Genomic DNA, 27,643 nt, shown 5'->3' with positions numbered 1-27,643 from the left:
ATGATCTCATTACTTGTGCACTGTTGGTAGGAAATTGGTTCCCACGGGGATTCAGAAGTGAAGCTGTGCTTGTGTAGTACATTTAAGACCGGCCCTGACATAGATTTCTGTCCTCTGCAGGATATTACTGGATTGACCCCAACCAGGGCTGCACTATGGATGCCATCAAGGTTCACTGCGACTTCACCACTGGAGAGACATGCATCTACCCCAACCCTGCAACCATTGAACGCAAGAACTGGTACAGAAATGCTCAGGACAAGAAGCACGTCTGGTTTGGAGAGACCATCAATGGTGGCAGTCAGGTATGCTGAATATAATTCCTACAGTGAGCAGTGCTGTGTTTCTGAAAAAAGGGAAAGAATTTGTTGACTCTGCAGCAAGGCAGATGTTTTCATTTGTTTCTTTCCATTTTAACTGTGCCTGTAGTGAGTTTGGGAGCAGAGGCAGGGTGTAAATATAGATGGGATTTTCCTGTTGGCCTTTTGCTGTCATGAATGGAAGAACTGGCAGCTGAGATGGTCATCCTTGTCTTTCCCCAAGAAAGCATGCTGCTGTAATGAAGTGAATCTCATTGGACGCGTAGTGAGAGTCAGTCCTGGTGAGAGCAGGATAAAATGGCATCAGACTGAAGCACAACTAGCAGCAACTTAAATGCTTGGTTAACCTTTGTAAAGGGAAAGTTCGGGAAAAGAAAATACAGTGAGAAAGTAAACGGTGGTAAAGTGCACTAAAAAAACGTTGTTGTGTTTTCGTTTCTGTGCAGTTCGAGTACAACGACGAGAGCATGACTCCTCAAGTCATGGCCACCCAGCTCGCCTTCATGCGCCTCCTGGCCAACCACGCCTCCCAGAACATCACCTACCACTGCAAGAACAGCGTTGCCTACATGGACGCTGAGGCCGGAAACCTGAAGAAGGCTGTGCTGCTGCAGGGCTCCAACGATGTTGAGCTCAGAGCTGAAGGCAACAGCCGCTTCACGTTCAGCGTGCTGGAGGACGGATGCACGGTACGTCACTCTTCGGTCCTGCCGTCTCCACTGTACAGCACCGCTTACAGCCGCAGTCGCAAGATAACTCTTGTAGCGCCTGGGCTGCTGTCTTGCGGGAATTGGGCACGTTTCCCTGTATTCGTGTGGGTTTCCTCTAGGCGGGTGCCCTGGGATGGACTGGTGTCCCATCCAGAGTGTGTATTTCGCCTTGCGTACGTTGCCCTCTGGGTTAGGCTCTGGCTCCCCTCATGACCCTGTACTGGATAAGAACAGTAGAAAATAGATTGAATGTTATTGCTTCTACCTGTATAAGATAATTTATTAAGTTACTTTTGAATAACCAGTAACTGACTTGATGTGTTTAATACAATTACCCCCCTGGACACTTGCTAGAATGAAAGTTGTCCCAGTTCTTGTCTGCCCAGTTTTTCTTTCTCCCATCAATGATTTCAATTTCCTGGTTGATCGTGTCTTACTTTGTATCCTAAAAATGACACTTTTTTTTCTCATCATTGTCCAGTCCATTGAATACAGAGGAAGTCTGGAACTAGTAGGTCACATACTATACACACGAACGTCAGATCATACAGCCTACAGTCCACACAGAAATGGCGCCATTGTGTGATGTGATCTGTTCTTCCTTCCACAGAGACACACTGGCCAGTGGGGCAAGACAGTCATCGAATACAGAACAACGAAACCATCTCGCCTGCCCATCCTGGACATTGCACCTTTGGACATTGGTGGAGCTGATCAAGAATTTGGTTTGGACATTGGCCCAGTCTGTTTCAAATAAATAGACTCATGATAAATTAAAAAAAAAAAACAAACAAAATTCTCTCTGCCATTTCTTTTTTTATACTGAATGCTGATTTCTTCTGCTCATCCACTTGCTTAAGCTCGGGCCTATCGGAGAAGACATTGGACTGAACGGAGCATTGTGCAATGCAATTTAATACAGACCCCCAGGACTCGTGGGAATCACCTTGTTGTGGGACATGTCAGCATTTGTAAAATAAAAAGTGAAATAAAAACGATGAAAGTACGCACCACTTGTGGTCTTTGTATATCTTCCAAAGAGGAAGTTTAAAACCACAACTTCCAAAGGTTTAAACTACCTCAGACTTGTACTACAGCCTGATCCACATCCTTAATATAGCCTAAAATAGGAAAGCTTTGAGCGTGGTCCTGTATCAAAGGTGCTAAATCCAGTATTACACGGCTTAAGATACTTGAAGCAGTGGTATGGTGCTATACTCCTTGGTGTTTTTCGAAACACGCAGCTGCGATTGAAACCACTTTACTGTATTACATTGTGTTGTTCTGCAGATGGAATCTCGCATTTCTCTCTGATACCCCGTGTTAAGCATGTGGATCACTCCTAGGCCTGTTTGTTTTTTTTTTGTTTTTTTTTTGTTTCCCCCACCTTTTTCTTCAATCCCGGTGTTCATGCTTTAAAGCACATTTCGTCCATTTGAATGGGTAAAAGGAGGCATCTTTCTCAAAAAAAAAATTTATTGTACCTATTTTGTATATGTGAGATGTTTAAATAAATTGTGAAAAGTTCTGAAATAAAGCATGTCCAATGTTCCAAAACAGAAAATTCCATGAGTAAAGTGCATTTATGTTACATACTGTACATGAAGCTGTGGCGTGGGAGGGGCTGGGAAAATATATATTTTGAAAAGGCCGTATTTGTACGTGTCTCATGTCCACAACAGCAAAACAATCTTCCAGCACTAATCAAATTGGAAACACAGTCTGTATTCAGATGTAGCTATTTGTAGAAACCTTCCTGGTTTAATAAAGAGATAAAGTCTTTCCATGATGGCATGGAATTAATTTCTAGTTTAAGACACCTAAACTCAAGGAACACTTTCCTTGCCCTTTCCTTGCCCTGTCTTCCTTATATCCTTGTTTCTGTCCAGCTTTGTGTCTTGTAACATGAACTCTCCACTTATTTGCATTAGTTTCCCTCGGGTTTTACACATTCACTTACACTATTTGATCACAATTTAGAATTTATTCACAATGTACAGTATATACAGTGCAGCATCTAGTTTCATCTCTTACAAGAAAAAGGCTTAAAGTCACAATGCTGGTAAATAGCACTTTCTGCATTCAAGTCTTTTATTTTACCTAAATGACTGAATTTCCTTTTATCTTGTTTCATACTAAATAAAACAAATATTCTTTTCAGAACTGTTGCATGTGTCAAATTCAGTGGTTTACATTATGCTCCAATTACTAGCTATATTACAATGGTTTCATAAATTTAGAATGAACCTTACAGATGAAGCATAATAAATATATTTTCAGATTTATTTGATTATTTTATGTTACACTATTTTACTGGAACTTCTATGGGAAAAAAACAATATTCAAATATTCTTAAATGTGTTATTCATCATTATAGATTCTAAAAGGTGATTTACACCGATACATTTTTCATTACATCAATTCTTTCATTTTAAAATATTCAGATTCAAGCATTCTGGAAACATGGAGTACCTGTAGAGTGTATTTCTTTATTCAGTGATCCAAAAGCAAACCGATATGGTTTTGATTACAATCCCTTCTGCATCACATGGCAAAACTGTGCCACACACTAAATCTGTCTCTTTTTATCTGGTGGATGAGCAATTCTCCAAAACCCCAGAGATGTCTTGAAAAACTAACCTTATTCTAAATATTCTAGTAGTGCTGGTATTGACCTTATTCTAAACTTATTCTAGGTGTTCTGTACCAGAAATACAAAAATATAAACAAGCCTGTGGATTAATATAATTACAATTGCAAAACTATATCATTATATATATAATTATAAAACTATCATTTTCTTAATTAAGTAGAATTGAAAAGATTATTTTTTTATTTAAAACCAATTGAAGTAGATTCAGAACATTTTCAGGGGATTCAAGATGTCTAGGCAAAACTGAAAAATATAAGAAATGAAATCAGGACATTTGGACCAGTTTTTTCAATGGGTGGTTTAATAGCTGAGACCAAAATCTGGGCTTTAATCTGAATGGGGAAACCTGTTCCAAACACCTACATCTCTTGGTGTAATAAAGTGTTTCTTCTTCTCCATATTAAACAATATTTTGGCTGTTAAGATGTATTTAGGTTAAGACACACAGAAGAAGGCTCAACAACTGAAACGTTTCACTACTGTTCGTTGTGGAATGAATCTTTACCTGTTCCGTTGCAGTCAACACACTGACACAGCTCCACACTCACACCCATTATACAATTAGCAATTAGTGATATTAAGAAGACAGAGGAACAAGTAATAGGTTTATACCATGCTGAAAAAAAGACTGACGCAGCTACCCATCTGAACTACTTAAGAAGACAGATACTGATAAGGTATTTATAAATACGCACGGCAAGTCGAGAGACAGATTTGTTGTAGCATCACAAAACGTGATTAGAGAAGTCAAAGTGTGCTCTGAAAACTGTTGGTTGTCCTGCAGGTTTCATAGAACGAACAGTACTGCACGTTTTCTCCATCACACATCTTAGACTTGTGACATTCAAGTCAGGACATTGGGCGGCATTGCAGAGTTTGTTCCAAAAGTCCAAGTGCACATTTTATAAACTCAGAAATATAACCTTTTTGTAACAGTACTACTGAGTTTCAAAGTGGTTTCATCAAAAACGTAAGGAACACTGCTGTGGTTTTGAAATTAAAAGAAAAAACAACGTTGTTTGTTAGTATTTCAATGCTTCCCTGAATCCCACCGATCCTTGGAAAAAGAGGAAATCACACTCGATCAATGGCAACGAACTGAAAGCAGCGTACTAACTGAAGTTCAACCTGTGGTTAGCACCGTGCTAAATTAGGGCGCTACCTTAAAACCAATTGCAACGAGCTTGGCCGCTGAAATTAATCCGCAGCTCTCGGCTGCAACGAGCCCAAAGTAACAACTGCTGCCCTCAAGAAGTTACTGACTCAGGGAGTAACTTAAACCACCTCTTCGTACAGTATACTGTAGTTCAAGCAGCTCAGGGACTCACGGAACACTGGATCACATTAGAAATTTCCCGGTTACACTGGAAATGATATCGTCATTAAGTAATTAATTTATGCATCTGTCGGTTGAAAATGATTGTAATGTTTAAAATTGCTTTCCAGAAACACCACATTTATTCGTAAACAAGTGTATAAATACACGTGTGTATTAATAAGCGTGCCATTTATTAATAATGAACTTTATTTTATATCTGTATTAGTAGCTCTATGTAGAGACTTCAGTATGCTATACTGAATTTCCAGATGTGCTGGGGAGCGCAGAGAACCGAAATTAAGGAAATGCATATTACAAGTCTGGGTCTTAATTAGATAGATATGTTGTATTGTTTTATTATGGGAGTCTACACTCGTGTTTCTCTGGAGAAAGCAGGGGTATTGGGAATCTGGGGGTTCAGAGAAACAAATGTGTAGGCAGAGGTAAGGGTACGTTAAGATCTGTGATAAAAGTCTCTAGGTTTAGCCTTTTAGAGCGGCAAATGTCATTTTTTACTAGTAGATGAAACCCACTCCCAAGTACTAGCACCTTACTGTATATCAGTGTTAATTCTGTTTAAGAGATCATATTCCTAACGCTTTTGAACATTAGCTGGTACTTTTTGAAACAGTTTGATAACTGTGCTGTAAGGAATGTACAGTACATGCCTGTCATCGCCCAACATGCCTAAAATGGATCTAACTCACCTCAAACGGAGAAGATCCACAAAATGAAATTAAGAAACTCTTAGCTGAAGTGCAACAAATGTAATTGTTAAACAATTTCAGGGCCTACATTTATACTATTGTAGACGCAAATACAGCTTAAACATAAAATAGTGATTTGTTATTTGTCTAAATGATCTCCGTAAGAATCTACTATATATCATTTATAAATGGAAATTAAAGCGGCTACATATGATACATTTTCAAACTCAAACATGCAGCTGCTGTTCTCGTTTGTTTCGTGCCTAATTGCAATTGAATATCTCCTTAGGAGTTACTGTACGTATCCTTTATCTGGTATATTTAAACATAAATGCCGTTCTTAAATTATAAATAACATTAGATAACATTAAATTGCCAGGGATATTCAGCAATATACTAACACGAGACAGAAAAAGAATAATTATGGTTTACATGTTAACCTACTAATGAAATTAATTGAAATGTTCAGTTAGCAGTTCGTGCTAATTAGAACAGTAACCATGCAAAACCCTCAGCGCTGTGCTGAGCGGGTTCAGCTGATCCTAATCGGCTTTGTTCCGCACCTATTTTCCTTACAATTGAACTCAGCTGGATATGACCTTCAGGTAGTACCGTATTATCTAGTCTGCAATTTAGTACGCAGTTGCATGCTAAATGCAAATTGCCAAAAAAAAATGAAAATTCGTTCATTCATCAACAGCGGGTATAGCAGAAAACCCCTCTTAAACAGCCTATTTAACAGGCCCTCAAATCACCCAAGATGAGACTGATATTCACGGTAGGTGGTGTCTGACAGGAAATCCATTGTAATGCAAGTTAACATTGCAATGTTCAAAATACGTGTTTAGAAAAATTCAGCGTTTCGTCCATTTCCATCAAAGTACTAAGCTGGAGAAGTCTGGGGTACTTTGGGTGAAACAAAGCCCAACAGGGCGCAATGGAAAACAGACACGCCACCATGACTGTGACATGGTAGTCGGCCGCCCTCTTGTGGAACTATACTGGAACTGCATAAAGTAATCAGAGTGCACTAACCACAAGAGGGAGTAATAATTCTGAACTTAATGTCATCAGCAAATCAATCGATAAGATAAAATCACTTTATTAGCCATATACAATTTCTTGCATTAGTCATTTGTCTTTTCGCATACCCCAGCTTGCTCTCCATGAGACACACAGACACACAGACAGGGAGAGAGCATGGGGTCAGAGCACAGGGTCAGCCATTGTACAGCGCCCCTGGAGCAGCTGGGGTTAAGGGCCTTGCTCATGATACCAGTGACACAGAAGCTGATCTGCAGTTTAGATAAAAATATGCCACATTTCAAGACATGAGAGCACTTTTGATTTCCCTTTGTGACATGTGTCCTGCTTTGCAATTATTATTATTATTATTGTTTTGGCCATATCATAGTTACGGAATTCAGACATCTGTACATATTATTATTAATATTGTCCCCTGATCTGATTTTAGTGCCATACTCTTAGACCAATCCATAATCTGTGGAGGCTTATCCTTCTGGGTATAGTGTGACTGCTTAAAAACCAAATTAGTACAGGCACTAAGCCACAGGGTTCCTCTGTCCAATATTTTGCTTTGTCAAAATCTGTGAGGTTGAATTTCAGGGGCTCAGCTATCCCAGAGGTCTGAGGATGAAATGGGGATGTCAAGATACAGCTAGTGTCACATCATCCGGTATAACTGTTTCATCACCTTTCTGGTGATGGAAGTTCCTTGGTTCTGATTAATACTGGGGCACAATAGTGGTGGTTGGTTCCCATGGATATACCAGTTTACACAGAATTCCTTGCTAAAATTTCTGTATTGTTAAATTTAGTTGCAGATGCATCTGACCATTTGACAAATTTCTCCAAATCCACTGATCAGTGCTGACACTAATCCATCAATTCTGTCAATCTGTATTTTCTCTAACTCAGTGCTATTAATCCCAGAAGGTACCATCTGAGAAAGTCTGGCCTTTAAGACTCTATAACATATTCAGTACAAGGCAGGCTACCAGTTGCGTGTTTCCAGCAGCACTAATATCTAGGCTGTTCCTCTCATGCTTTCACCACACTCTGCTTTTTCTGAAGAGCACAACCCATGAGTTCCCTCAAATAAGAAAAACCAGCAGCAGCCGATTGTCCTTGTCCCTTATATTTCTAGACCACCTTGATGTTTTGTCCTTCTAGGCTAAGAAAAGGATTGCAGTGTGCTTTTACTTCGAGGCATAATTTTTATCCACTGCTTATATGACAGATTTCCCAAACCAAGCCCTGATGTCAAGTTTTTATGCCACCTTCATGCTGTTTAAACTAACATGTACAAGAGAGCTACTGTACGTACAGTGCCTCTAGCACGTCTATTATAAATACAAATGTGACTAGAACTTCAGTTTTATTTGAATCACCAGCCGCCCCCTGCGTGCTCATTCTGTAGTGTCTCGGGCTGTTTCAACAGATTCTTCCTGCAACTTGCAGTTTCTGACTCTGGCCTGATTCCCTGTCTCTCAAACTCTTTCTGTCTGTCTCGTTCTTCTGCAAGTGTCCAAAACCTCTATTAGGCTTATAGAGTGACAGAGCCAGTAGAGAGAGAGCAAGCATGTCTGATAATCAGAGCACCGGAGTGAGAAAGGGCTCAGGGAACCTTGATGAGGAGTGTGACTCAAGCTCTGGGGCTGGTGATGGTGATCCCGGCCCCACACGGTCACTGCCTGCTCCCCCAACATCACCACACACTGCTGCAGACTACTGGCTGCACTCCAGCATCACACACACAGCGCGTCTACCACACACGAGCCTGCAGGTTTGTACGGGCACACAGGCAATCTGAAGACTGGAACTTAGAGACTGGGCCACAGACTAATGCCGACCGACTCTGTGATTGACAGACACACACACTAACTGAAATGATTGTAATGATTGAGTTTTCTGCACATATTGAATAACAGAAACAGCTGACAGTATTTGGGCTGGAGTTGTGGGAGTCTGTGAGTTCTCAGTGAAGGCAATGGATACGTGGATTCACATCTTCCTTACCTTCTTCCAAGAAACAGCTGGTAAGATCCTTGGAACAATTTACTACTACCAACTAGGCTAGATTGGCTGAATGGCCTTCTCTCATTCGTTTTCTTACATCCTGACGCCTCTGTAGTTTCTGGTAATGGGTGCTGTGTGTCTGGCATGCTGCAGTCCTACTCGAAGATTCTTCTTACGGACAGCATCAGCTTTCATTTCTATGCTAATGACACCATAATCTCTGTTCACACAAAGCCTGGCAAGCACTACCAGCCTTGTCACACTGCTTAGATGGTGTGAAAAAACAGATGTGATGAAAGTTTTTACAGCTCAGCTGGTAAAAACTTTTGTCACAAAAACTTCAAAAAGACCAGAGTTACGTTCACTGGCTCTCCTTATTAACTCTGCGAATGTGTCAGTGTTAGTATCGCTATTGAAATCAGTCCAGGTACTCAGGCCTGCAATCTTAGTATCTCAATTTTGATCTGCATTTGAAGGCCACATTTACTGTGTTGTGAAGGTGTCTTTTCTTCATCTTCATAACATTGGGTATATGCACACACATCTCTCCCAATCTGACACAGAAAAGCCAATGCATGCTATTGTCTCTTCCTGGCTGGAGTATTGCATCACAGTGCATGCTGGTGTATAAAATCGTGCTTTTAAGATGTTGCAGCAAGATCATAACTCAGATGCTCAGATCATAACAAAAATGCATGAGCACATTGTAGATTTCAGAGTAACTCAGTTTTAAAGGGCTTGCACAGTAGGGCTCCTAACTACTTTAGTGAACTGTTAGCCCCCCTATGCACCTACAGCACACATTGATTCATCTTTCTCTTCTGTTGTTCCAAGCATATGGAACGATCTTCCAGCCCATACAAGAGCTTGTACTCCAGTCAGCCTTTTCAAATCTTTTCAAAAATTGTGTTTAAATTTTGATATACCTGTCTTTTAATTTTTTTTTATTGTACAGCACCTTGAGATGATGCATCATGGAGGGTGCTTCATAAAATATAACGATAGTGCCTTCTGATCAGTGGCATTCATTTTATTCTGTTATAAATTCGTACTTACCTTGTACGATACCTTTTACCATATTTAGCATGCTGGACATGCTTTTGACTCTGCTCTAACACAAGTATTGTACTTCTAATAGATTACTGCCTCGCAGTTTTGTTTTCTTGTCCCTTTTGTACTGTATTTGAATAATGTTATATAATCAGAAATAATCAGATTACTTATGTAACTCATTAGAAACTGTGTAAAACGTAAAACTGTATTTTGTATGTCATCGTGGATAATAGCGACAGCTAAGCAAACGCACAACATTAATATCTTCCAGATTTTTTTTTTATTTTCTTGGCAGGCGCCAATGACTCATTCTCAGGTTAAATATTAGCACTGCTCAACTGGTCAAGTTTACACAATGACGTACAGACGAAATACCTGTTTATCAATTGTGCCCTTCCACAAACTTAGTGTAGCTCCATTGCACACACTCAAAACTCACTTCAAAGTCCGATTTCTAATGGCCGCAAAGCACGCAGAAATAGGTTCATTCGGATCTGCAGACCTAACGGGGGTGAAATGACTCGGGAGGGGAGGCAGAAAGTCAAGAGGAGACGTTACTTTTTTACAGAATAAATTATGCCACATAAGAGCTCGTCACACGCCACCGAGACGGCCACTGCGCCAGGAGCAGCAGCACTGAGCGCCGAGGGCAGACTCAGCCTCGACGTGCTCTCTCCGCTTCACCCCTCCGCCGCTGCGTCTCGTCTGTCTGCCTGTTGTCATGGAGGAGCCAAGATGGCGCTCCTGGCCTATAGCCTAGGCAAACGAGAAATAAATCACCATTTCTGCATCAAAAATGCCAAACTGCTCGCGTTCGCCGCGGTCCTTGTGCTCACTGTGCTCCACTGTTTCTCTCGGTTTTATGGAGGTAAGTGTGGGGTGGCTGGCCGAGACGTGTCGCGAAATACAGTATTGCGTGTGGTACTGCTCGATATGCAATGTTGTTGTGATCGGGCCACGCATACTGGGTGAATTGGCGGCTCCGGGACACAGCGGTTGGGTTTTCGGGATTTGGCGGCGTGTGCCTTGGATATAGGACGTCCCATTAGTAAAAGCGGTGCAGATGATGTTGTAAAATGCAAAGCGCTGTTTTCAGGCGGGGCAGGTGAGCTGCCTCCCCCGGTCCTAATGAGCAGGAGCTGGCTGTCAAACCGCCGAGTGCCGGGCGGGAGGATCAGCGCTTCACACAGCGGAGATTATATATTTAAACGTGAAAATCGCCTAACAGATACCTTGTGGGACAGTTTGCAGTGCGTCGGGCTCGCTAAATGTGCAACGGTGAAACTTAACGTCCAGCCTTAACCTGGCAGCTCGCTCCAGCCTCAAGATTAAAAAAATATTGCACACCGCGGTTGTCTAACGTGATATGGCGCTCATCCAAGCATTCACTAGCTGTATAAAAGAAGGATGGAGATGTGATCCAGTACACGTCTTAATTAGCAAATAAACCACATATTCAAACGCCAAATCACCTCATAGTTAACGGCGAATATGATGACGATTATTGTCCCAGCTCGTTAAACGTTGGCCTATTTTACTGAAAACTCACTAGTTTTAGTAACCCCTAGATTAGAGTCAGCTGACGGATTTTGATGTAGACTTTGAGACAGCCGTCCAAAACACGTCTTTAATAAATGCGACCTTTCCGGGGCATCGGCCAATTATGCTTGCTGTTTTTCTAGTGTAATTTCAATCGTGGGTTTGACGAACCGGTGGAATAATATCGGAGCACAACTTTGCGTTTGTAGTGTTTGCTTTAGTGCAGACATGCGTCTGCAAGGAATAAAAAAATCATACAAGCTGATATCGTTTTAAAAACGCGTTGTGCTGAAAAAAATACCCTTCGTGTGTAGTTCTTTGATTTTCAGATGATTTTGAAACCTGCGAACAGGTCACCATGATGCTAAAAACGTTTAAAGTGAAAGACTAAAGATATAAAGTTGTGAATTTGCACACCTATAGGACATACGGTATTTCCTGTTTGTGCTGCTGTTTGTCACCTGGCGTGCGTGTGTGTGTGTGTCTTTTGTTTTGTGCACATGCCTCTCACCGGCGAGAGTCGGAAAAGCTTGCTTTTGTTGGGGGAGGTGGACCTACACAAAGATTATGCGTTGGTGCCAAGTGCAGTTAAGTTGCAGAATCACAATTCCAAATAAAAAAAAAAACACGACCACCGAATGACAGCAGCTCTTTTAGTCCTGCCTAGGTGGCAGATCTATCAAGCTGCACTTGAGGAGGTTAAAATGGAAGTGTCAGTGGTGTTAAAATCGCAAAGAATATACTGTAGGAACCACGGCAAGCTTGAAAGAGAAAGCGTGTCACTTTCTGTAATGACCGGTGTGTTTTTTTTTCTCCCGGGTACTGTAGGTGGCGATACGTGTGAGTGGCTCCTTTCCACCGGCAGGTTCCTGGGCGAAAACGTGTGGCAGCCACAGGGGTGCATGATGCACAAGTACCGAAGCAGGCAAGTCGAGCAGCTGATTGGGACTTGACACGTGGGAAATGAATTGTGTGTGAGGAAAAGGCTGTCATTATTCCCAAGGACAGCAGCTGGGCTGGGATAAGAGCTGTTCCATCATGGGTTTATTCACTTTCTTATGTTCGTGCTCCCACAAACCCAGCCACTGTGCTTACGTACGGGGTTGTGCGGACTGAACGCAGCAAACTGTCCTACCATGCCACCGGATAGCCTAGTTGACAAACTGAAACAAAACAGCCAACTGGGTGCGCACTCTCTCTGCTCGAAATTGTTTATTCAAGAATCCATGTCAATATTGCAGTATAGATGAGTCCTCCTCAGCACATACACCTTTGGCTAGACAAAGATCTTATATTAGGAAGTATTTCTTTCTTCTTGGCTCTGTCCGTGTGAAGATTAAACAAATCCTCTGGCCAGAAACATAAATAACCGCCATCTTGTTAAGACCTACAGTGTGTATCAAGGACACATAATGTAAATCAGCATAACTTATATGATTTCCTATTATAAGCCGATGATTCATTTTAAAATGCCAAATTAAAACCTGTCAACTCTGTTTATAAAAAAAGGCTTGAAATCTTAATTGCGTGTTCAGTCCAGTTCAATTTGTCCACTCAAGATCCAAGACGTAATTAGAGTCATTATCCAGAAATACTGCTAAATGCATTCTACTTATATGTGAGCCTCTGTTATAAACCAAAGATATTTCACCCGTCATTTGAACTTACAATAGCACAAGGCACACAAATGATGAGCAGTCGGGTCTTTGAGACATTTTAGTTGATCACTGCTGTAAATATACTTCCTGAGCACTACATCAAATTAAGATATAGTGCGCATTGCTTAGAAGCAATGTTCTCTTGATTAGAGAGAGTGCACAAAGCAGAATTTTGAATTTGTACAATCGGGGTTGAAGTAACTCTAGGTCTTTCTGTGTCTCGACTTTCTTTCCAGTGAAGCAAAGGAGTGCCTTGCCCAGAAGCAAATAGCCTTTATAGGAGATTCCAGAATTCGCCAGCTCTTTTATTCCTTTGTCCGAATAATAAAGCCAGATCTCAAGGAGGAAGGAAACAAGGTAATCTTTTCCAAAGTTAATGTTAATCCTTTGGCCGGATGTAGATGTTTTGGAAATGATTACTTTACAGCTATACTGTGTTGTATTTAGATTGTGTGATCTTACTCGTGTATAAAAAAGTGAGACGTTCCTGTACCCATTTACTGTTCTGTATTATTTTCCTGGCTGATTCATGTGTCGGTTCTTCCAAGCAATTGCAACTTTCCTGGTAGTCAGGAATTCAGTTCTGTCATTTTTTCACAGCAAGCATCTACAATAATAATTCAAATGATTTATTCTTTTAAATTTACAGTAGTTGATTGTTTTACACAGTGCCTCAGCACTATGCAAATAACACATATTTTACATTACTGTTACAGCTATAAGTCTGTTACAAATGTTAAGGAGGTATTATTTATTATTAAATTAAATGTTTAAAGTAAAAAGCCAAAACTTTGCCCAAACTGACTTATGTTTGCTTACTTTTATAAGCGGAGTGTTTTTACTGTAACAGTTCAGTTTATGGTCCCTGCTCAAAGGTGCAACAGCAGGGACTCACCTGGAATTTGAACCCACGACTTTACAGTTGACCACTGCTCAACACTTTCCCACTAACTAGGATTCACCAGGCCTGCTTAGTCTTGTGTCTGTAGTCTTCTAGGCCTCTTGAGGCCAGTTTGTTGTGATTTGTGGTTAGAGGATTACAGTAACTATGAAACCAAATCAGCTTGTGCCACATTTAGAGGGATGGTACAGGATTAAAAATAAACACTGAATACCAAGTTATATATGTTTGATTTGGCCATACACCCTGTTTTAATGGGTGTTAATTCCATGTGCATGAGACACTGTGACATACTGTACAGTATCAATAGTTTTTTGTGGGAGATTTCAACCAAGGGCTTCCCATAGAGTTTAGGTATTCCCCAGAAGTAGTAGGAAGTAGTAGTAGGAAAAGCTACAGTCATGTAATAAATCACACTCAGACACCAGATCTGCTTTGACATAGCATTCAGAGGACTGTACTGTATGTGTGTACCCGCTGTTCTGCTTTTAAAATATTGTGATGTGCAGAATGGTGAATTTCAGATTTGAATTTGTATTGATCCTCCTTATAGGGATCCTCTTCAGAATGGGATCCAACAGCTGAAAAAGCTTGAACACCCCAGATCTAATGTTAAAATAAAATTACAGTTATCGTCATTGTCAGATGACATCGTCATTGTCATCGTCAATTACAGTTATCGTCAATGTCAGTCGTCACTGACATTGTCAATGTCATTGTCATGACATTGCTTGTCATTGTCGTCAAGCAATGGATCAATGCTTTTGATCCATTGTCTCCCTTTAAAAGTGAAAGACATTGACAGACTTTGTCATGCACAACATTAAGTTGTATGTATTCACTATTAAATAATATTGGGTATAGACAAAGCTATAGTAAACAGTTCATTTCTACAATTCATTTCTCATTTAAGCAGGTGATCATTCAGGTGTCCATTATAAATTATTTTAAGATTCAAAGTTAGCCAAAGTAATAAACCCTGTAAAAACCTTTTCTTTTTTTCTTTTTCATATTTTGATATATATAGTTTTCCTGTGTATGAATTCACTTTAATTGTTATGTCTTGGGATTGCCAGTGTTTAATACTTTATTTTGAAAACCTATCTAGCATGAGAACATTCCGTTTGAAGACAGGAGTTCCTCTTTGAATGTGGTGAGATTTATTTTCTCATTTCATTTTGAAGTTCTTTTTAACATCAAAGCTATTACACTATATACTCATTTTCCACAAATAAATGGCAGAACTTCTAGATGTATAGGAAGCATTTAGGTTGTTAAAAGCTTGCTGAAATAGTTCCAAATGTATTTGGCTGATGCTTTTATCCAGCAACACTGATTTTTGTATCCATTCCTACAGCTATTTATTTTAGGAATATGAGAATATGAGCAAAGTTCTTTTTCATTCCTGGCGTATATACAGTTAACCCTCGCTTTAACGGACTTTGAATTTAATGGATAAAACCTAAAGCAGAGTTGTCTATACAGAGATATACCAGACTTTCCTAAACAATAATAGAGAAACAAACACATAGTAGTTTAAAATACGTAATACATAGGTTTAAAATTCAGGAATGGTGTAGGTCAGAGTAGGTCAGTTGCTTGCAAAAGATTGGTTGTGTTTCATATGCTTCTGGCAAATTTTATACTGTATATTTACGACACATGAAGTAAAGAGCTTGTTTAATTATGATAAAAAAGGCAACTTTGTTGACTGCAATTGGTAAAAACAAAAAGTGAAAAGAGATCCAGAAAGCCTATATATTATATTTTTTTTTGCTCAAGGTGTGCTTGCTGAGATAGGCTTTAGCTCTCCCTGACCCTGCATTGGAAGAAGAGGTTAGAATATGGATCGTAATGTGTTTTGGGCCTAAAAAAAAACGTAATTTGTGATTTAACGGACTTTTGGCAATAATGGACACCCCTTCCTCCCCTATTCATCCGTTAACCTGAGGGTAAACTCTAAAGTAGCAACATACATCTGGTTTGAACCAGTGTGCATTCACTCTAATTTACTTATTCATTTTTTTTAAGGTATTCCAGAAATTTAAGTCAAAGGGAAAATCAAACAGCTTCTTTCACTTTCAGGAAAGGTCAGGCTGGTGGAAATGTTGAGCTGTTGCATGATCTTATTTCAGTTTATAATGCATTCATAAAAGCTTCAGTTTCAGTAAATATTTTTTTAAATTTTTCAAAAAAACATTTGTTTGAAAGCGTGCAATTAATTTACCTTCTGAGAACGCCTAACAAGATTTTCTTTATAGGATTTCTTGTGGTATGCCGAAGTGAACAATTCAATGAAGGATCGCCTGATGTCCTGGACCGAGGTGAGAGCTAATCGATACATCTTAAAAAAGTTTAAGGACAAATCTGTCAAGAGGGATTAACAAGAAATCTCTTCCTTAAAAAAGGCTTTAAAAGTTTTTCCTTAGTGAACACGTACTTGGGTAGAACAACAGAAGGAGACAAGGAATTGCGTGATGAAATTTTGTACGGTAAAGGTGCGAGCTGTTTAAGAGTATATCTAAATTATTGTGGAATTAAGTTAATATTCCACTGTAGATGGAATTCACACCTGAAGAAGGCTCCACGGCCTAAACGTGTTTTCTTATTCCACTGTAGATGATGTTAGCATTTATAGCAGTATTCCAGGATTATGAAAAATAATAATTATGTTTTATTTATTTTTTTAAACACTATTTGCCTTCAGGGTTTTATAAATGTTATCTAACAATATCTAAAACAATCTTCATGCATTTGTTTCATTATGTAAATAGGTAGTGTGAATGATAGGTTTACATAGAATGTTTACATTTCTGCAGTCCAAAGAAGTGGTAGTATTTTGTTTGATCAAGACAAAACATTTAAGGCTCTAATTTACATTTTGTGTATTTAATTATATAGAAAAGTTTAAATGTCATACACAAATATCCTTTACAGTAAAGCCTGATTCTCAAGCCACTATCTACACAACATGCAATTCAGATAAAGTTTTAATCCTGCCATCAAAAAATTTGTTTTTATGTTATGATCTCTTCCATTTCAGGAAATCTCATTAAACAAACCAGATATCATAATTGTGGCAGCAGCTACAGTAAGTATCAGCCTATCTCATTTATAATATAATATACAGTAATTCACATCTGAAAGTGCAATCTGATCTTCTTACTGTTTCTTACTCCTTCTTTTTCAGTGGTCTATTAAGTTACACAATGGCAGCAGTGAAACGCTCAATCAGTACAAAACCAACCTCACAGCTGTTTCCCGTCTTTTGGAGAAACTGGCAAAAGACACAGAAGTTTATTGGGTCCTGCAAGGTAAACCTGGTTTGTCTAACAGGTGGTCCCTAATTAAAATGTTTGTAGTTAGGTGTATAGTATTGCAAATGCCCTTACATAAGATAAGGTAAGATCACTTTATTGGCCATGTAACATTTTTTGCATTATGAATTTGTCTTTCGCATACCCCAGCTTGCTCTCCATGAGGCACACAGACACTTAGAGAGAAACCTGGGGTCAGAGCTCACGGTCAGCCATTTATACGGTGCCCCTGGAGCAGTTGGGGTTAAGGGCCTTACTCAGGGGCCCAATGGAGTGGGATTCCTCTGCCAGCCATGGGATTTGAACCGGCAACCTTTCAGCCACAGGCGCAGATCCTTAGCCACAGTGCCAGCACTCCGCCCAAAAGTGAACGTTTATTTGTTTGATTCTGAAGATTATTCTAAATGGTTAAGCATGCTGTACTCCGTTAAATTAAAAAGGTGTACAGATATTGACCTACCTTGACAATATATCAGAATTGTCTCTGTATTATTCTTCCCCAGAGGTTGTTTTTTATTGCATCTCAGACAACTGCAGCATCAATGACTAATTACATTAATAGATATTTTTCACGTGCAGCAAAAGTGCATTTGTGTATTGTGTGTTAACTGGGTATATATTTATAGGCATAGATATTACGGTCATTTGCGAGATATGTTTTGGCAAAATGACAGCTTTTTTCTTGCACTTGTTGCTGTTATCCACTGTCTCCTGTACTTTTCTGTGACAATGTGTTTTCCACAAATTTACTTCTAGATCCTGTATATGAAGAGCTGCTGAGTGATAGTCGGAAAATGATAACTAATCAGCAGATAGACTTATACAATGAAGCAGCACTAAGCACTCTGAATGGCAGCAAAAAAAACGCAAAAGTCGGGGTGAAAATTGTCCGTGCCTCTCGGCTAGCAGCACAGGAGACGATCTCAGAGTCTCTGGACGGCCTGCATCTACCTGAAAGCAGTAGGGATGTCGTAAGTATTGATAAAGTAAATATTTTGACATTGACCCTTATGTTAAAAAAAACATGTCAAAGTAATTCTTCTTCAGGTATTAACGTTAGTTAATATTTTATCACCACCCTGTGCTTATCCCATTATACTATACTGATATGTTTCGAGTGATTCTAATTTATTGTCGATCTAGAAACTGCTATTATCAGGTGCAGAAATTAGTTTGAGATGTCTTCAGATACTATACTCGCAGAAAGTAATATCCAGTTCAGTTTGTCAAGAAAATAATGCCCTTGGGTTCACCTGATATAAATGTCTGTTTACCAACCCTGAAAACACACATTACTGTTTGTGCCAGTATGTTCAGTGTGGTACGGTATTTTTGGTCGATTTGCACATCCTGTTTTTGTCTGCTGTTTTTTTCAGGGGGCGATGGTTTTAATGAACTCTGTCTGCAACAAGATTCTAAAACCCATTGACGGCTCCTGCTGCCACCCCCGGCCTCCCCTAAATATCGTGCAGAAGCTGACAGCTGGTGTTTTTGCCTCAGCCATAATGAGTTTCCTGGTTTTGAACCTGCTGTGCTACAGCAAGCATCGGAGAAGCAGGCACGTCACCGACCTGGAAAACGCTGAGGAGAAAAGGCCTGCAGCTGCCACTTCGATGGCAAGCCTGAAAGTTCCCTTCCAGTCTGTTTGCAAACTGGGGCTCATTATGGTTTACTTTTACCTGTGTGACAGAGCTGACATTTTCATGAAAGAGCAGAAATTCTACACACACTCTACATTTTTTATACCTCTGATCTACATTTTTGTACTTGGAGTTTTCTACACTGAAAATGGTAAAGAGGTAAGGACCACAGAAAAGCTGCAAGTGTTACAGATTGGCCTAAAATAAATTTTATGACACCATTTGTAGTTTTAAAAAGTAAAGCATTTTCCTTATTTCATTTTCCTGTACAAATATGGAGATTCAGATGTACTTTCTATTTAGTTTGTTTTTATTCTTCATATTTCACAGAACATGTCCGTATGAACTCAAGTTTCCTTTTTTTCAGACAAAGGTACTAAACAGGGAACAAACAGATGAATGGAAAGGCTGGATGCAACTAGTTATCCTAATTTATCACATATCTGGTGCCAGTGCTGTAAGTAGATATTTTTTGCCTCTACGGGCACATTTAAAAAAAAGCCTGTGAACATTTTAGCAGTTGTTGTCAAGGTATTGCTAACAGACTGGAGGATGATGCAGCTTGTATAACTCATATCTTGTACACTGAAATACATTTTTTAAAAGAAACAGAAATGGCAATATATGTGCTAGGTGTTCATTAGTTATTCTAGCATTTCATAGCAATACAGACAGAGATTTTCACCACATATATGATGCAAACATCCACTTTGGCCTCAATCTGTGGCTGCATGTTTGTTTCACAGGGGGATCCGTGTTTCATTTTAAAAAAAATCATGGTGCTCCAACAAACATAAGAACAATACCAGCAATAAAAATAGTTCTGTGAAATTGGCTGTTTTATTTTAAGATGCCCTGCTCAGGAACACCCTGGCCGGACCTGACTGAAATGGTAACCTAGCAACTGACTCGGCTCTCTGTGGTTGACGCCAGTTTGAAAAGTTCCTGCAGGAGTCATTTTAGCAGCAGATGTTTACCAAAGAAATGTGCAGGAAACAAGAATAAAAAGGAGGAACCAGCTGCCACCTGCAACAAAAGAAGGACTAACAGAGAGAATACAGAGAACAGTAAAGAGAACCAAAGAAATGCAAATGCAGTTAATTCGAGAGGGTTCAAATGTGGACTGGCTCTGAGTAGAATCTATAACACATAGTGATATACCACTGTGGTCTTAACAGTGTAAACGCAGTGGTGTGTAGCTATGCTCTGGGAAAGGAGAGCTCAAAACTATTCAAACTTTATTGCCCTTATCAACCTGGTACTGAAAGATAAATGGAGGGGTTGGTCTTAGCGTTTAAGATTACATCTGTTTTTACATTGGCCACACAGCCTCTCAATTTTAAGGAGTTGTGCTCAGCAGTAAAAGCTCACCTCTCCCTTAAAGTACATAAAGTATATTGCTGGCTTATCTGCTTTCAATTTGTATTGTGAAGTTTACTTAGTGGATAATTCTTTGTATAAACAGCTTTTTGTTGCCATCTTTATTTAAAATACAAACTGACTAGGCTCCCGCAGTTATTTGTTTTGGAAAGGCAAGGCATCGCACTGCAGTGGAGTTGGAGGAGGGCCACTGAAGCAAAGAATAGCATCACATTATTTTTGTTTCTTCTGCTGATAAAGGTCCTCCCCAGAAAGTTCACTCAGCGGAGGTGGAGAGGTTGCTGGGACAGGAGCTGAGCAGCATGTTTCAATTCAACAAGTCTTGATGGGCATAACTGTCATGAAAAATGTTGCCCAAGCTTTGTCTTTGTCCTGGCTTTCCAGGAACATATCTGTTCCCCTACGTCAGTTGAACCGAAAACACTTAATCGGGAGTTCATTTACATTTAGCAAAAGATGTCATATTATCTTGTCAAATTGGACCTAAATCACAATTTCCTGTGTTTGGGGAGGACTAGTGGTCAGAAGACAAACAGCATAAAGAGAACCAAAGAACTGCATTATACTTTACTTCTGTTGTAAATGGATTTTGATTTCTAAACATTGTGTAATGCAGCTGTATACAGTATATGGCACCATAGATACTCTAGGACTTTAGTTCTTCTGAAAATAGTGTTTTGTGTTATACTTAATAATGCTATTATCTTATCAACAACTCTCTCTCTCTGATAATATCTAGGTACACCTTGTAAATATTGTAGAAGTGCAAACAAACATTTTTAACCACCTTTATCTCTCTCTGCTTGTATCAGCAGTTATTACTATTTATATCACACTAAATTTAAATGATTTTGTGTATACTTAGTGTATCTCTATTAAATGATATAAAATCATGCATATTTAATATAACAAGTAATAGGTTTATTCCATGCTGAAAAAAAAGAAGAAAGAGAACACAACGTTTCGGCCGTGGAGCCTTCTTCAGGTGTGTCAACCTGAAGAAGGCTCCACGGCCGAAACGTTGTGTTCTCTTTCTTCTTTTTTTCAGCATGGAATAAACCTATTACTTGTTCCTTTGCAGCCTACACATGCTGACGCAGCTACCCACCTGAACTATTTAATATAACTATGTCACTGTGGTACAGTACTATTTTGTATGTGTCTTCTCATGATTGTTCACTTCTCTTTCCAGTTCATACCCGTGTACATGCATGTACGAGTCCTAGTAGCAGCGTATCTGTTTCAAACAGGCTATGGGCACTTTTCTTTCTTTTGGCTGAAGGGAGACTTTGGACTTAACAGAGTTTGCCAGGTATGTTCATTAAACTCAATCAATGGGTGAATAATACTGTAATACTAGTTCACAACAGATTGGTCAGGGGGGGGGTAGGTCTATTGTGAAAGTCGCAGGCTAACAGCATACAGTATGTGGCTGTGCACTTGCGAAGCATGCTTTGAACCCATTTGTTAATGCTGTCTTGTGGGTTTTCCTTCCATTCCTCTTATTGAAACTAGACAAACGTGTCTGTTCACTGATCTCTGGGCCCTAGATGCCACATGTTATGCCAGAACTGTTCACTGGGGCTCAAGACTAATGAGTGGGGCATCCATAACCTAACGGTCACATTTCCAACTTACAGAAAAGCCATTGTTACCCCAGCAGCTTGAGGACTGGTGTTGTAAAACCAGAATGTTGTCACATCAGGATGAGTGTGCAGGAAGGGCAGCGAGTGAGATGCCTGGGCTGTATTAGAGTTTCCTTCCCAGACCGTTTCCCTGAGACCTCAGCATGGTCTGTTGTAAACTTATGTATCATTGTGCATTTCTGCAAAACACTCACTGACGTCCACAAAGGTGGTCTTCTCAATTCCTTGGTAGATTACTGCAAGGGACTTGGCTTTACTGCTGGCCATTCCACCTGAAATATTACTCCAATCCACCAATGAGGTGTTGTTCTCTTAGTAAACGGCTCATAAAGTACCCCTTAATTGCTCCTCAATTATACTAAACATTCATTCATTTTTCATAATTAATGTTGTTGTGGCCTGGAGGTCAGTAAACAGGCCTTTACATGTATGTTATGACACTTGTTTCTTTAGTCGGAGAACTGTAGTGATTGAATGAGGTGACCTGTGAGGGGCACTAAAAAAGCGAGCAACACCGTTGTCTTCTACCTCCCACCATGAGCCTGGAAAGCATTTAAATTGGCCCCATTAAACCGTTAAGCTAATTTAGATGGTTAAGAACTGTGTTGGAATGATAAAACTAGGAGCTGAGGTTGTAACCAAAATATCCAGTATCTGTGAGCAAGTGCAAAAGCTTGTCCAAACCTCACTTCTTCTGACTGATTTCTCCCTTGATCGAGGAGCAGGTGTGCTCAATGTGTGAAGCAAACGGAAGGGAAAAGCGTTTTTCTAGTAAAAGCTTAATATTGTGACACTCTGTATTTAAATGGTTACACCTGTGTGGAAAGCATGGGGGTGTTTTACTTATTACCTGTCTGCCTTCCTTATAGCTGTGTGAGCTCCTTTCGAGCTCAGATATGTGATGAGACCACTGTGATTGACTCTACTTGACTGCTGGCTCTAGTTAGTCAGTTCACACAGTCGGGTTGGTGATCCTTGTTTTTGAGCTGCCTGAAATGAGTGTGGTATCTTCCAAACCAGAGTGTTGTCCGAAATGGACATGTGTGCAACCTTGATCCTCCATTTGTTTCTGCTTGTTCTGGGTCTTTGCTCTAACCAGTCCTTGTTAAATAAGCTTCATCACCAGGGTCTGAAACGTAACTGAAGAGTCAGATGAGTTACCTGAGTTACCAGTACCTGATGGGGTCTTGCAGTGTCATAGAACGGATTTGTCAAGGCTGTCTAAGCTGGTGCCTGGTTTTGTTCTGTTTCTTTTCAATGTAGGTCCTCTTCCGGCTGAACTTCCTTGTGGTAGTGCTGTGTCTCGTGATGGATCGGCCTTATCAGTTCTACTATTTTGTGCCGTTAGTTACATTCTGGTTTGCTGTCATCTATGTCACATTAGCCATATGGCCTCAGATTCTGCAGAAAAAAGCAAATGGTAATTTTTTTTAAAAAAAATTTGAATGATTTCCTTTTATGTTAAAAAGGGAATTAAGAAAAAGGGCTAAAAGGATGTTGTATTTTATGTGAATTAGGATGAAGAAAGCTGAGGCCTTCAAGTTTCATATTGTTCTGGTGTTTTATTAGACACCCTTTTACCACTGTGGTTTAACGCCTGAAAATAACTAATTGTGATTCTTTTTTGTTCACACTTTGACCACTTTGTAATGCCAGATTTACAGCTTATATTATAAAGCCGTCATGGTTAACAGATTCACATTTACAAGGCCGTTTTCTGCAAAGGTTTTAAAAGTGTTTCAACAAAAAACTCCAATGAAATCTGAAAGTAGTTTAATAAAGCATGGACAGAAATTAAGAATTTTTAATTACTCCTTCAAGCTGCACAATAACAGAAAGGTTTCATGGTCTGTTATAGAAAAAAGGATACACCTTTCTGATCTTGTTTTGGAATTAAATTTAACTGGCCCTTGTCATTCATGATGTATTGAATTCATGATGTATTCAATTATTTATTGTATGGACAGAACAGAATGTAGAATATTGCAATATAACTATAATATCTCTTTTCTTAGGCAGTGGGATCTGGCATTTGGGTTTGCTGCTGAAGCTTCTGGCTTTGCTTTTGTTCATATGCTTTTTGACTTATTCACGGGTGAGTTAAATCTTGATGTAGATACAAGCATTAATTAATCCAGATGAGCAGGAATCTTATATCAGTCTAATCATGATCTGACCCATCAGATCTGGACAGGGCTCTTATCTGGCCTGTAACATACATTTGTTCAGTACGTAGATAAACTGATAGATTTTTAGTCTATACAGCAAAATGGCTCTTATTTTTACCCATTTTATTTTTACAAAACACAAGCAGATTGTTGGCTGGCAGCACAGTTCCTTCTTGTGGTGTCTACTTCTGTTTTTTTCCCACGGTCTGATTGTCTTTGTGTTAAGAGTTGCTTTTCCTTGTTTCAGGGTGTTTTTAACAGTATTTTCTCCATCTGGCCAATATCGAAGCTCTTTGAATTGCATGGGAGCAGCCACGAATGGTGGTTTAGGTGGAAGCTGGATCGCTTTGTACGTATTTTTTTCCATGTTACGTTTAGACTTAGATAAATTTGAAATGTTTCTGATTTTTTTGGAGAGTGCCATATTGGCAAACCTTTGTATTACTGTGTTAAGCAGACCTATACAGTGTATGGTTTGACTGAGATTGTTTACAGTGCCAAGTATAAATCCTGACAAACTTAACCAAAGGGACAAGTAAAGATTTAATCCATGCTGAAAAGAGAAGATGTTTCGGCTGTGGAGCCTTCTTTGGGTGGCAAGAAGAAGGCTCAGCAGCCCAAACATCGTGTTTCCTTTCCTCTCTTTTCAGCATGGATTAAATCTTTACTTGTCCTTTTGCAGCCTACACATGCTGATGCTGCTCCCTACTGAAACTTAACCAAATCTTTTTCAGGCTGTATTCCATGGAATGCTGTTTGCATTTGTGTACCTCGTGCTACAGAAATGTCAGGTGCTTTCAGAAGGAAAAGGAGAGCCACTGTTTTCCAACAGAGTGTCCAACTGTTTGCTCTTCATTTCCGTAGTTTCTTTTCTGGTAAGCTTATATAAAAGTAGGGAGACTGGTTTCATTCTCTTGTACTCCTGCTTCTTTACTAATACTGTACTGTATATCCTTGCTATGGATAGTTTTTTTTCCTGATATAGAAAGACTTTAATGGCATTTAAAAAAAAAGGCAATTCTTATGTCATGTTTGTCTGCATATTTATTCTGGATTGATTCTAGTTTTGATATACTGTAGTGGTCAATTTATGTTCCTACAGTCTTTTTATTGTGATGTCTACACTACTTATATCAGGATTGTACCAAACTAGATGCAGTTAGACACAATTCCTGTTTCTGTGTTTATCTGCATGTAGAAGTATACCGTCCTGTATTTACAAGATGAAGCCATTCTGTTTTGCGACAAGCCTTGGGATGAAAGTACTCAGGCTCTTCCGATTTTGTGACCATTGTCATTGCATTTTACTTGTCCAGTATGTGAAGCTGAGGATGTCTTTTCATTTTTTTAACATCCCGTTTGTTTATTGCAGACATATTCCATATGGGCAAGCAGTTGTAAAGATAAAACTGAGTGCAATGAATTGCATCCGTATATATCAGTGGTACAGGTAATGTTTACCTTTAAAGTTTTTGGTGAAATTTGATGGAGTATTCATAGAGAAATTCAAAAACAGTCTCTGAAACACATCGTGTTTGCACCATGCCATGCGTCCTGTTCTACTGTATATTGTAGTAGTATTTATTATAATTTTCTATTGCGTGACGTTGAGTAGTGCAGAAAAGCATATCAAGTGAAATCCATGTTAATTATGTATGCAATTGAAAAGTTTAATTGGTTAAAAAGTTTTTAAAAACATTTTAATTGGTATATCGTCTACAAAATCTAATTAAACAAAGACAAACTAAATATAGAGAAAATAGTAATCTATTGTTTTACACTACAGATTTTTCAATCCTGCTGTTGGTCACTGTGTTTTCTATGTTGGTTTGCTTATTTAACTCTTTTAAATAAATCAGTTTTATTTTATAGGAATCAGTCTGTCTAACAAATGTTTTTCCTTCAGTAAAGTTGTATGCAAAAGTTTGGACACACCTGGCCAAATTACATGTTTTGTTGATTTTCTAAGTAAAAAAGAAGTTAACACAACCTCTGCAGCGAACAAACATAAACTTGACATATTTCTGCAGATGCAGTTACTATTTATTTGCCGAATTTAACAGACTGAAAAAAATAAAACTAAATGTGGCATGTGCAGAAGTTTGGTTTTCAGTCAGTACGTAGTAACACCCCCTTTGGTAGAAATCACAGCCTCCAAACATTTCTTGGAGCCAGCTAACAGTCTTTCTGTTCTTGCTTTAGGAATGTTTTAGGGGTGCCCACATTTTTGCATACAACTGTATGTATATTTCATAAACTAGCTTTCTTTTGTTTCTTGCAGATTCTAGCCTTTGTTCTCATCAGGAATATTCCTGGTTATGCCCGCTCGTTGTATAGTTCATTCTTTGCGTGGTTTGGCAAGATTAGTCTAGAGGTAAGAAACACGTCATCATTGTAAACCGCGTAGGAGGTCATTGTTAAATTTTCAGAAACGTCATAGGTCTGAGGAGTACTTTTTTTTTGGAATAGTAACTCAGCACGGACCTGCAGAGGCACCCAGGAAGACCCCAGAGTGGCTGTTCTCTGGGAGCCAAAAGCAATCCCAGCCTGCCCTCCTCTCAGTGGCGCTCAGGCAGTCACACTTCTGCACCTGGCGTGTCTCCCTTCTCTAGGTGCTTGTTCCAGGCTCAAACTCGCAGCGCCTTGATTGCAGAACTCAAGCAGTGCTTTTTTTTAATTGACTAGAGCAACAAGCCGTTTTAATTGATATCCTTTTCCACAACATATTTGGAACAGTTTCTATTGTCAAAGACCTTAATTCTTCAGAAACTAAGTTATCACAGGCAGGGTCTGTTTGCCGAAGATCTATGAATGCAATTAGAGTCATCAGGCAGTTCTTAAATTTGCCTCTGATCGGCTGTCTCTTCTTATTCCAGCTCTTCATCTGTCAATACCATATATGGCTGGCTGCAGACACCAAGGGGATCTTAGTTCTTGTTCCTGGCTACCCCATGCTCAACATTGTTATCAGTACCTTTATTTTTGTGTGCGTGGCACATGAGATCTCCCAGATTACCAATGACTTGGCTCAGGTGGCCATCCCGAAGGACAGCTCGGCCCTGGTGAAGAGGCTGCTGGGCTTGGCCGTGTTTCTTCTGGCTGTCCTGCAGCTGACTGCTCACGAACAGGCCCAACAAAATTAAACAGCCCCGCCGGCGACCTCCGGGCTCTGACATCCCCGGAACGAGGAGGTAGCAAGCGACGCACAGGAGCTTTCCATATTTCTGGAGAACAATTTTGGACTTGGCGGAAACATGCTTTTTTTGATGGTTGTGAAGTTGTTCTAAGGGGCAGTGAGGCACTGAAGAAACTGCAGATTTTTTTATACATGTACAGAAGCAATTCAGCCTCGTATTGCTTTATTTTTTAACGTTAGTTTACAATGTGTACCATAGCTGGTAATACAATACTTAAAAGTGTAAATTAAGGTTGCATTTTATACCTTTAATGTTCTTTGTGTTTTGTAGTCCTGAGATGGCTTTTCGGACTAAAATGCTTTTTTTCAGATCATGCAGAAAATGCACTTTTCATGTACTGTTAAAGACATTTATTAGCAGTTCAGTCGTTTTCCAACATAAAGAGGGTATACAGCCA

The 27,643-nt window shown here is 39.5% G+C and overlaps 2 protein-coding genes across 2 annotated transcripts in view; both read left to right on the top strand.

Annotated features, from left to right (window-relative positions):
- The window catches only part of col1a2 (collagen, type I, alpha 2), a 40,710-nt gene extending 38,674 nt beyond the window's left edge, over positions 1-2,036 (top strand). The window contains exons 48-50 of the mRNA XM_069194765.1: positions 121-305; positions 767-1,009; positions 1,641-2,036. Of these exons, the coding sequence (XP_069050866.1) occupies positions 121-305; positions 767-1,009; positions 1,641-1,787 (575 nt within the window). The 3' untranslated portion in view covers positions 1,788-2,036. The remainder of the gene's footprint in view (positions 1-120; positions 306-766; positions 1,010-1,640) is intronic.
- Positions 2,037-10,163: 8,127 nt separating this feature from the next.
- casd1 (CAS1 domain containing 1) lies at positions 10,164-27,643 on the top strand. Its single transcript, XM_006636164.3, has 18 exons — positions 10,164-10,668; positions 12,168-12,264; positions 13,234-13,354; positions 15,007-15,051; positions 16,160-16,222; positions 16,942-16,989; positions 17,089-17,212; positions 17,972-18,186; positions 18,592-19,014; positions 19,223-19,312; positions 21,428-21,547; positions 23,145-23,301; positions 23,897-23,976; positions 24,297-24,398; positions 24,784-24,924; positions 25,422-25,499; positions 26,331-26,423; positions 26,926-27,643. Exons 1-18 carry the CDS (start codon positions 10,377-10,379, stop codon positions 27,190-27,192), a joined length of 2,556 nt encoding a protein of 851 aa, XP_006636227.3. The 5' UTR covers positions 10,164-10,376; the 3' UTR covers positions 27,193-27,643.

Source organism: Lepisosteus oculatus, chromosome 10 (assembly GCF_040954835.1).
Source record: "Lepisosteus oculatus isolate fLepOcu1 chromosome 10, fLepOcu1.hap2, whole genome shotgun sequence".
Taxonomy (NCBI): domain Eukaryota; kingdom Metazoa; phylum Chordata; class Actinopteri; order Semionotiformes; family Lepisosteidae; genus Lepisosteus; species Lepisosteus oculatus.
This window is presented reverse-complemented; position numbering and strand designations above follow the sequence as displayed.

Excerpts from the sequence above, each read along its gene's own strand:
- casd1 (XM_006636164.3), top strand. The coding sequence starts at position 10,377 with ATGCCACATAAGAGCTCGTCACACGCCACCGAGACGGCCACTGCGCCA. Across the intron at positions 19,015-19,222 it reads ACACTGAAAATGGTAAAGAG|ACAAAGGTACTAAACAGGGA; the intron begins GTAAGGACCACA and ends CCTTTTTTTCAG. Across the intron at positions 21,548-23,144 it reads GACTTAACAGAGTTTGCCAG|GTCCTCTTCCGGCTGAACTT; the intron begins GTATGTTCATTA and ends TTTTCAATGTAG.